At 37.7% G+C, this 12,218-nt stretch overlaps 1 protein-coding gene across 1 annotated transcript; it reads left to right on the plus strand.

The window, feature by feature from the left end:
* Positions 1-611: 611 nt before the first annotated feature.
* On the plus strand, positions 612-1,937 carry LOC102709472 (dof zinc finger protein 4-like). Its single transcript, XM_040525359.1, has one exon. The coding sequence runs from the start codon at positions 752-754 to the stop codon at positions 1,604-1,606; it is 855 nt and encodes a 284-aa protein (XP_040381293.1). The 5' UTR covers positions 612-751; the 3' UTR covers positions 1,607-1,937.
* Positions 1,938-12,218: the final 10,281 nt, after the last annotated feature.

Here is a 12,218-nt window from a genome sequence, read left to right on the forward strand (position 1 = left end):
CATACACAATCAAGCGTCCCACGTGCAGACACATCCCCATTAGGGTTTCTAATTTCGGAACGAAATTCCCAAAATTTCGGGAAATTTTGGTTATGCCAGTTGGGTCCGATAACGGTATTATTTTCTGAAATTTTTGAAATAACCGTTTATATTTTTAGAATTCATGTATTTGGTCAGAAAACGATTGTTACTAGTATTTTAATCCCAGGTATAAGTATATACCAAAATTTCAAACCCCCGGTTCTTATGCACTCGCTACCCATGGGGATTATCTTTAGAGTTGTAAAAAACAAATTAAATGACATATTTACAAACGAAAAATGATTTACAAATAAATCTTTTATATACATATTCATAGTGATATAAAAGCCAAAGCTAGAAATAAAATTCAATAAAAGTCACAAAATTAACATTAAATTTAAAATTTAAATTTTAAATTTTGGGTTATAAAATTTCAAGGGGCATTTGGGACAATCCTTCCCTCACACACTCCAAGAGGCGAGGGCAAATTCGGCATTTGGGTAACCCTCCCAGAGAGAGATTGGGGGGGCTCACGGCGGAAGGATATTTATTTATTTACCATCCACTTCATCGTTGTGTGACGACGGAGAGCCCAAGCCGCGCAGACAGGATAGCATCGCATAGCGCGACCTGCGCTGGCGGCTGGCTCGCTCACTAGCTAGCTCGGCACGCGCGCGCGCCCTTCCGGAAGCTTCTAGAATCTCCGGCCGGTCGGGGCGAGGCGATCGACATGCAGGAGTTCCACCCCGTCCCCGGGCTGGCCGGCCGGCTGTTCGGTGGCGCGGCGGCGGCGCCGCAGGAGGAGGTGCGGTGCCCGCGGTGCGACTCGGCGAACACCAAGTTCTGCTACTACAACAACTACAACCTCTCGCAGCCTCGCCACTTCTGCAAGGCGTGCCGCCGCTACTGGACCAAGGGCGGCCTCCTCCGCAACGTCCCCGTCGGCGGCGGCTGCCGCAAGCCCAAGCGCCCGGCGCCCTCCTCCTCCTCCTCCTCCTCGGTCGTCGCTGACGTCGACACGGGCCATCGTGGCGCCAAGAGTGCGCGTTCAGCCATCGCCGGTGACAGCTCGACCGCGGCGTGCGCGGTGCCTGCGTCGAACGCTTCCTCTGCTGCTGCTGCTGCTGCTACCCAGTCGAGCAGCGCCTGCGAGAGGGTGACCAGCAGCGTCGCCTTCGCGGCGGCGGGGGCCGACGACGACGCGCTGTCGCTGTCGCTGCCTCCGCCTCCTCCGGGTCCGATGTTCGCCGACCAGGCCGCGGCGTTCGCGTCGCTCTTCGCTCCGCCGCCGCCGCTGCCGTCCTTCACCGCCTTCTCGGCGCAGCCCAAGCAGGCAGAGGAGGACGTCACCCCGGCGCTCACACCCACGGGGCGCCCGTCCTCGGCGTCGCTCACCGCAGACATCGCGGCGCCGCTCGCCGCACGGTCGTCAGGCGGGCCGGCGGCGGCGGCCGACTGGGCGCCCAGTCCGACAGCGCTCGACGCCGCCGGGGTGTTCGACCTCGCAGGCGCCATCGCCGGCGACCCGTCGTACTGGAACCCGGCGAGCTGGACGGACCACGACGGGACGATCTACCTGCCCTAGCTAGCACCGTGCGTCCTCTTGCTTTGACGATCGTGCGCGCGGCCGGCCGGCGACTTGGCGCCGCCGCTTAATTGCCTGAGCCGTGCATGGTTAACGATTAATTAACGACTTGTTTAATTAATTGTTAACCACCACCTTAATGCTTAATTAGTACCACTACCTTATTCCTGCAGCCGCTGGCTTCTTCTATACATATGATTCTTTTGGGTGCATATGTAAATAAATTAGTTTTAATTAGCCTAATTAAATTGTAGCTTTGCACTGATGTATAGAAAATTACAGCCGATCTGATTATAGATTTTCCGTGTTCGTATGATTCCCAAACTTTTTAATGGCAAGTTTATGCAAAATTATATATACCTTATCTTTCTATACAAATTTTCATATGTTTATAGTAACTAATTCGATCATTTATACGTTCAAAATTGAAATCGGATAATTAAAAAAATCTATTGAGAAAATAATACCTCCTTGATAACCCATGAGATTCTTGTGTGTAGTGAGTTGTGTAGCTATCTATCAACCATAATCAATTAATTAGTCGGTGTGGCTGTCACGGTCAGTAGTGGTTAATTAGGTTTCAGGTGAGAATCGATGCGTGCTGTTCAAACACAGACACTCCATTTCTCTCTGAATCCTCACTCTCGGTCGGCCATGTTTAGTTCCTAAAAAATTTTGCGCTCCCACATCGAGGCTCCGGTTAGTTCCAAAAACATCGCGTTAAATATTTGAACACATAAAACATTACATTAAATCTTTATACACCTAAATGAAACATATACATAAACACTAAAGCTAATTATATATAGTTATGCGCGAGACGAATCTTTTGAGCCTAATTAAAACATGATTAATCATAAGTACTACAGTAACCAACATGTGCTAATGATGGATTAATTAGACTCAAAAGATTCGTCTCACGGTTTGTAGGCGAAATCTAAAATTTTTTTTATAATTAGACTACGCTTAATACTTCAAATGTGCGGTGATGTGATATTCCTCCCAAAAATTTTTGACAACTAAACGTGGTCCAAATGTTCAGATATAAATATAGTTAATAAATAACTAATTATACAGTTTAGTTCGAATGTTCGATATAAATATAGTTAATCAATAACTAATTATACAGTTTAAAAAAAATTTGTGACACGAACTTTTGAGCCTAATTAGTCCATGATTAGTCATAATTGTTACAGTAACTCACATGTGCTACTGACGGATTAATTAGGTTTAAAAAATCATCTTGTAAATTCGTGATATCCTATATAATTAGTTTTCAATTAATCGCTAAAATAATCTTCTGATATCCGATCAAACATCTAAAATTTTTTTTTGCCACCTAAACGAGTCTTGTTTGTTGACGAGAGATCTAGAGAGAGAGAGGGGAGACAAAAACTAGGTTAGCTTACGTCAATTGCTTCTCCGTGTGGGGGAGGAGGAGAGACGGTTGGCTCGCCGGCCATGGCGTGTGCGTACATGTGACGCACACTCCTCTGGATTGGGCGGTTTGTTAGCTCCGCAGGCATGGCGACGGCTTCACCACATGCATTTAACACACTTGTACTAGGCCTTGTTTAGTTCTTAATTTTTTTTCCAAAAGCATCCTATCAAATCTTTAGACATCTAAATAAAATATTAAACATAGATGAACCAAAAAACTAATTGCACAGTTACGAAAGAAATCTTGAGACGAATCTTTTGAGCCTAATTAGTCCATGATTAGCCATAAGCGCTACAGTAACCAACATGTGCTAATGATAGATTAATTAGACTCAAAAGATTCGTCTCGCGGTTTTTAGGATAGCCGTGAAATTCATTTTTTCATTTGTATCTGAAATTCTGTTCCAACATATGATCAAACATTTGACGTGACACTTCTTCCAAAAATTTTCTCAATCTAAACACTACTTACTCCATCTGCAACGTTGTGGATTGCCAAGGCAGGCATCTCTATGTTGTCATCATCATGACATCTCTCTGACGCATAATTTGTTGTGTACGACTAGAGAATCGATTTTGCAATCTGAAAAGAGCAGTGCTATGCGTATGACGATCGTATATACGGTTATTGGCAGCGCATGTAGCGGCAAATCGTCACGAGGGCGGCTGAAATCGTACACGGATCATACGATTTCATTCGAGGGCGGCTGAAATCGTACACCGATCGTACGATTTCGTTCGTATATACAGTGTTTTTCATCTGAATACTGAGTAATACCAACCTATAACATAATAACAACGAACCCCAGTGTTAGGAACAATGCACATGGACATATTTATGTTGCAACCGCATAAAAATAACAAGTGAAAGGAATTCATGTGACAAATATATGCTAGGCATTATATGATCACTCAATATTTGATATCAATATTTTTGTATGTAATATAAGAAGACACAATGAAATTTATTTTTTTAACTCATAAAAAATTAGACTTTGAATTACGTATTATACAAGAGTCAAATAGTTGTTTTGTTTATTTGATATATACAAATGTAAAGAAATTTTTATTAATCATAAAAAGATGAAAAGTTTTATTGGATGAAAAACATGTTTGTATAAATTGCTTTCATTAAATTTAGCTTTACTGAGTTTAAATTTTGAGTTAATATTAGCTAATATAAATAAATTATTTAATTAAAATTATCCTTACAATGCATGAACTTGATTTTGTAATGATTCAGAAATTAGTGTATCAATTTTTTATCACAATGTTTTTGAAGTTAATGTATAAACTCAGTCTTGCAAGTTATTGAATTATCGTCCAAACTTTAAAAGTTGTAAGTAAAATGTATGCTAACCTATAATTAATTATGCAAAACTACAATAGTCACTAACTCAGATTAAAAGTTATACAATAGTCACTACTATTTTGTCAAAGATTCTATAAATAATCAGATTAACACATGTGAATTTACTTTATATGATTGCATTTAAAAGAATTTACGATATCTTATTTGTATTACTAAATTGACCCATAGAGTTAGCACGCACATACTACTAGAGGAATAGTAGCATTAAAGATGGAAAAGGCTAATATACAAACACCCATACCTGCGCGAGCACAACTTCCAATGTACAAACTTTCTATATGTAAAATTTTTACATACAAACTTTACATATATATATAATATATTTTTGTGTGTATATATATATATATTTATATATAGCAAAACTAATATGTGCACCCCCATAGAATAAGCTATTCTATGCCTCCCTCTTCTCATAAGGCCCAAACCCTCTCCCCACTCTTTTCAAAGGCCCAAAATCCATCTTCTAGCCTGGTCAAAGCTAAATCCCGACGGTTAAACCCGTCATTTGACCTTCCTCCATACCCCACCTTTGCCAACTCCCGTAAAAAGTACAGTAACACGAAGACAAAAATACAGTAACATGTCTTATAAAATACAGTAACAACGTCAAAATATAGTCATGACGGATCTAGTTTTCTAAACCACATTTTTTAACCAATGTGGTGAAAACGGTTTTGAAAAATAATATCAAAACACATGAGATATTGCTCTCTAAAGATTGGAAATACAATATTTTTAGCTCTCTCATATGCATTAGCAGTACTGTAGCAACAATGTACAGTCATGATATTACTGTACTTCTATCGTGATGTTACTATATTTCTATCACAACGTTACCGTAACTGTGCAACACACACGTTACTGCACGTATATCGCGATGTTACTGCACTCCTATCACAACGTTACTGTAATTGTGGAGTAACAGTACACGTATTTTGTAGCAACATAGCGTTATTACTGCATAGAAGGCACATCATTATACACTTATAGATATTTCTTAAGATTTTGAACTTTAAAAATTTTATCTCTCAACTCATACATTATTTTTTAAGAACTTTGTACCATATTATTTGAAAAAAATTGTTCTAAAAAAAGGTACCTCATGGCTATGTTTTGACGTTGTTACTGCAAATTAGTCGTCGTGTTACTGTATTTTTATTGTCATGTTACTGCATAATTCCTGTGAGACGAGAGATGAGTATAGATAGACATGAGGGTAAGCCCATAAAGGGGTTGACTCACGGGTTAACCCTTTGACCAACCTTTAAATGAGTTGAGGGTAGTTTTTGGGTCTTGGCAGGGGGTGGGAGATAGGATGGGCCTTGAGAGGTCTTCAAAGAAAGGGGGTGTAGAATAGCTTATACAAAGGGGTGCATGAATTAGTCTTACTATATATACATATATGTATATATGTATATATACATATATATATATATATATATATATATATGTGTACATCTGTCTAAGATAGTATTTTCAATGTATATATGTGTACAATGTAGATATATATATATATATATATATATATATATATATATATATATATATATATATATATATATGTGTGTAGAATAGCGGCCGGCGGTCGGCAGAGGAGGGGAGCGTCGGGCCGCTGGATCCACGCAGGCGGCGGAGGAGGATGAGGGGGCGTCGGGCGTCAGTGGAGGAGGAGGAGGAGGAGAGCGCCGGGCCACAAATCCGGGCCGTTGATAGAGGAGGGGGCACCGGGTGCCGGGATGGTCGTGAGAGAGAGGAGAGTGAGCGACGGGGAGGGAGGGAGAACGGCTGGGAGAGAGGAGTGAGCTACGGCGGGTCCCCATTTAAAGTTATGGTAGGTCCCACTTTTATGTGGCTTGCGCTGTTAAGTGAGTGGTTTCTAAAGTAGTTTTGTCTACGTGGCACATGAGGGCGTACCCTCCACTGTGAATGCCCTTAGAGATGGCAATAGAAAAATTTCCTACTAGGGAATATACCCCATCCTTATGCCTGCCAATTGCAACAGTTAACATATCTTCTTATCTCCGCCCTCAACTTAGGCTCTATTTAGTTCCTAAAAACTTTCTTTTTCCAAAAACATCATATTAAATCTTTAGACATCTAAATAAAACATTAAATATACATGAACATTAAAACTAATTACACAGTTATAAGGGAAATCATAAGACGAATCTATTGAGCCTAATTAGTACATGATTAGCCATAAGTGCTACAGTAACCAACATGTGCTAATGATGGATTAATTAGACTCAAAAGATTCATCTCGCGGTAGCCTATGTGTGTGACCGTTGATTGTCATTTTCAGTGTCAACAGCTTTTCAGGCGGAATCTAAAATTTATTTTGTAATTAGACAACGTTTAATACTTCAAATGTGTGACCGTACACGCTAACGTGACCTCTCTCCCAAAAAATTTTAGGAACCGAACGGGTTCTTAGGTAATGCGGTCAAAGAAGCTCAATGCTCATAAGCAGCTCCAAGTGAGTCAAGCCCTAGTCTAGGCCAAAGCTTGTGAGGTTTGTCGAATAGAGCTCAAGCTTCTAATGAGCTTGATTTCACAAAACTTTTATTGTTTATTCACCTTATCAATTTGATAAACTACTCCCTTCCTTAAAAAATATAAGTAGTTTTAGGTTGCTTAGCAAATACTAAGGTTACAAAGGTTTTTTTAATCATTTCAGTGGATAATTTTTTAATTTTCTATTGCTTAGACTCCATTTCCAAGAATCTTATTGCCTTGGCACTAATTGAAATGACGAGAATCAACTTAAGAATGCTTATATCGTGGCGCATGAATAATATAAATGTTTATATTTTACAATGTTTGCAGTCATATATATAAGTATATATTAGTATCTATCTAGAAAATAAATTAGCATACATTAGCAATATATTTGTTTTAGTCCATTTCTATTCTTTTATTACTTTGATTAATTAGAAAATAATAATATTGATCAAAATATTAATTATTATTAAAATATATGTTATACTACTTTCGTCCGAGCTCGGCTACCGAGATTGCTTAAATGTTCGTGTCAAGATTAAACTAGGGCATATGAGTTTGCTTAAGCTCAGTTCATTGACAGCTCTACGTACGTTCGGATTTAAATGATGTATGTAATTTGTAAATCATGTATGCAACACACATGTCCTCCACACATTATATATATCAACTTACCAACATATGTCCACTAATCAATATAATAAGCTAGAACACAACATTTCCATTCATCGAAGCACAGTTGCGTTCTTTTGTAGCTGTATGCTACAGTGTATATTATTCCACGGTTTTTGCGATACGTTTTCTTTATAAAATATTTCTATATAAAAGTTCATCATCCCATATTTATAAAGTAGATTTTTATTTCATAGTAGTCAATTTCATGGTGTATACCATTAAGTATCTAACAAAAATCAGATAATTTTTCATCATTTATCCATAAAAGAACATAACCATATATATAACCATGTAATCACATGACACGAGCATATGAACACCAGACTCTTGGACCAATATACCATTTTGGCCTCCTTTGGATAGTAGGAATTTTAGAGAAAATTTGAAGGATCCAATTTCTATAGGATTTGTTTACTATTCACACATTTGATTTGGAGGAAAAGGGCATAGGAAATTTTTCTTTGCCCAAGATTTCATAGAAATCCAATCGGAATTTGAACATTCATTAGAAGCTCTTTTTATTTTCCTATGAGAAGTCCAAGGCAAATCAATGCATGTGACTTCAAATAATCATATTATAAACATTCATCAAAGCAACTGAAACTATATTTTATACTTAATTAGCAGGAATCATGTGTTTTATCTATTTCTATGTTCCAAAAAAAACATGTGGGATATTTTTCCAGTGTTTTTCAATCCCATGTTTCGCATATGCATTCATATGTACTCCTATATTTTTCATATTTTTATGTTTTTTTATTCGTGCGTTCCAAAAAGCTCTTGATGGGGAGTCCAAATTAACAAAATGGGGGCAAGGAATGGAGGATCATCCCTATCCCAACTAGACCCAACGGGGATTAATTGGAATGCATGAGTGATCGAGTTGTGTATGGACTGTCAAGGTGAGACGCTAGCTAGACATGCTATCGCTTTCTACAAACCGGCGAAATCTATTTAGGTTTGCCTGTGAAGTCATCGCATTGAAATTGTGTCACTCCATGAAACAGACTGCAAACTCGAACCAAGCGATCACATCTGTTGAGAAGTAAATTTCTCTAGAGTCTCCTTTACATCACTCGTTCACGAAGTGTGATAGATTTTCTTGGAAACATGGAATACAATGTTTAACACCTCAGACATGGTCAAATCATGAACTACTGTAGAACCCTGAAGTAAGTTTATTTTTCAGTTTTTGATACAATGTTTCAACTCTTAGTTTTATTTAATTTTTTTTGTAATTAATATTTTTATCGTTACTATATTATATATTATAAAATATGAATAGTACTTTAGGTGAGCTAATTTTTTAAAGTTTTTACATAAAATTTTTAAATAAGATGAATGGTCAAAGTGTTAAACATATATAGAAATCGAAAAATACAGTTATTACTACTAAGAAGCGTTGGAATGACAGGGAATTAGTATTATTGCACATGCTCTCGAGGACTTTAAACACATTCTAAATGGTTGGTATACCGTTTGTTCAAGACAAGACTCCATCTGCATGATCCACCAAAAATAAAGCAACTCTAATTTTAGATTAATTAACCGACTAAAAATCAATAGGAATCGGATGGTTCTGAATAACGTCCGGCATTTTCACAAATATCGGCCGTCTCCGATGCGTAGCAGCGTCTGTATTATATCCGTCGTAAAATATAAGGAAAATCATCAACCACATTTTTTTTATGCTTATAAGCTAAAATTTGAATTTTTTAACCTTAAATTTTTATCCTTCCATTTTCACTAAAGTTTATGTTCAAGCATTGCTTTTAGGTCGCTAAGAATACGTATATATAAGTTTTATTTATAAATTATTTTTCGTTACAAATATGTCGTTTGCAATCACCCCCATATTAAAGTGTTTAGTAAGTAATAAATATACACCCTTATTACTAGATTGTAATCACGGTGACAAAAGATAACAATTATCCGATTTTTTTGCTATTACCGACAACACACAAATAAACAATAATTATACAACACCAGGGTCACGAGAAAAACCATGGGATAGAAATCCTAGAAAATAATAGTTTTCGAGCGAAGCCAAGAAACAATGTGGACTCCTTCACACGGTAATACCTCCTATTAGATGGGGCCATACTAATATAAAGTTAGAATATATATTGAGGATGGTCTTAGGGATTCTAACCATGCACATAGACAAGTGAACAAACATTTGTCCAACTTACATAGTCAAAATGCTCATATTATTAGCTAAATACACGTGCTTTGCTACGTAGAAATATAAATTATACACATGGTTGCATTGTTTCGAACCTATATTTGGAGATGAAAAATATAGAAAATATTATATACAGGAAGAAGTATAGTTAGTCAAACAATATATGTATAATATAGTTGGTGGATGACAGATTCGTCGTCACCGTGTATAAAAAAGTTATGCATATATAAATTTATATATTTTTTAAAAATTTTAAATAGAACGAATGGTCAAACGCGTATAAAAAAGTAAATGGCGTCAAATATTTAGGGATAGACATAGTAATTTTCTAGCGGCTGAAGTGTGTATGGTTTCAAACCATTGTTAGGAATAGTCCCACGTTGGAAAACTAGGGAAGTGGCACCAACTTAAAAGGGGAGCGATCCTTCATCTCATGAGCTTGCTTTTTGGATGTAAAAAGACTTTCTTCCGGTTAGGCCGGCGTCTCCCGATTTTGGGCTAGCAACCATTTCCGGAAGCTCCAAAACTGAACATGTCTCGGAGACGAATTGCAGTCAGGTACTTGCTTCTATACGGCAGTCAGTTGCCGGTGACCAGCGAAATTGCGTACATGCAAGGGCATCGTGTTTGTCAAACGTGATTAACGTTTTTCCCAAAATTTTTTTCCAAAAACATCACATCGAATTTTTGGATATCTAAATAAAACATTAAATATAGATGAACGAAAAAACTAATTGCACAGTTATGTAAGAAATCTTGAGACGAATCTTTTGAGCCTAATTAGTCTATGATTAGCCATAAGTGCTACAGTAACCAACATGTGCTAATGACGGATTAGTTAGGCTCAAAACATCCGTCTTGCGGTTTCTAGGCTAGCCGTGAAATTCGTTTTTTTATTCGTGTCCGAAAACCGCTCCCGACATCCATTCAAACATTTAACGTTCCACTCCTCCTAAAAATTTTCTCGATCTAAACATCACCTAAACACAAAGGCCACGGCCGAACCAGATCAAAGGACACATACATTGCTTTTAGCCGACGAAACCTTCAGCGAGAAGCCGTCGTCACGTTGAAAACCTGCCGTCCCGTCGTCACCGATATATCCGTCACGACACGGACGATGAACAGAAGCAAGGGCACTTGAGATCATTTGTTGTTTTTTCTCATAAAAAACATCAAACGGTATAATTAGAAAAAAAACAATTTATAAATAAAACATTTATATATATTCTTAAAAGATAATGATGAAAAATAAACTTTAATAAAAAAACTCAAAACCAACTCTAAATTAAAGATTAAAAATTTAAATTTCATCTTTACGGGACGAATAATTAATTAATGGCGACGACATGGCCCAGATCATATCATCGCCAGTGAAGCTTCAGGATCCTCGATCTCAGCGTCAGAGCGGTTGATCCATCGAGCTACAGTGCGTGCAGCTGCTGCTGCTGCTCGACGACGACTCGGTCTCCATGGAACTGGATCTCGGTGAGTTTGGGCGAAGCAACAGCGCGTTGATGAGTTCCTTGGGCTCTTGACCCAGGCGTCGCAACGTCGCCGTCGGCGATGAGACCGCTCCGGTGACTTCTGTGTTGTTTAATACCTCAAATTATTATGGATTAAACATGCTTTAATTAGGCTTAAAAAATTCATCTAGCGGATTACCACTTATTTATGAAATTAATTTTTTTATTAATCTATATTTAATGCTTTGAATTAGTGTTCAAACATCCGATGTGACATAACCCCATCTAAATAACCCCTTAGAGGCCCATCTAAACAACCCCTTAAGGGCCGATTGGATCAAGTGACTTTTTTTAAAAGTTTTTGTCACATCGAATGTTTAGACGTTAATTAGGAGTATACTGAGAATAAAACTAATTGCATAAATAAAGGCTATTTTATTAGATAAAATTTTTTTAAGCCTAATTAATTCACGATTAGTAAATATTTACTGCAGCATCACATTCGCTAATTATGAACTAATTAGACTTAATAGATTCGTCTCGCTATTGCACTAGGGGTTATTTACATGGCGCTAAATTTTTTAGCTCCGTGTCACATCGGTTGTTTGGATATTAAGGGGTGTTTAGATTGAGAAAATTTTTAGGAGAAGTGTCACGTTAAATATTTGACTGAATGTTAGAAGGGGTTTTCGGACACGAATGAAAAAACAAATCTCACGGCTAGCTTGGAAACCGCGAGATGAATCTTTTGAGCCTAATTAACCCGTCATTAGCACATGTTGGTTAATGTAGCACTTATGGCTAATTATGGACTAATTAGGCTCAAAAGATCCGTTCAACATTTCTTCCGTAACTGTGCAATTAGTTTTTTATTCATCTATGTTTAATGTTTTATTTAGGTGTTCAAAAATTCGATGTGATGTATTTTGGAAAAAAATTTGGTAACTAAACAAGGCCTAATTTAAAGTATTAAAT

Source organism: Oryza brachyantha, chromosome 6, assembly GCF_000231095.2.
Source record: "Oryza brachyantha chromosome 6, ObraRS2, whole genome shotgun sequence".
Taxonomy (NCBI): domain Eukaryota; kingdom Viridiplantae; phylum Streptophyta; class Magnoliopsida; order Poales; family Poaceae; genus Oryza; species Oryza brachyantha.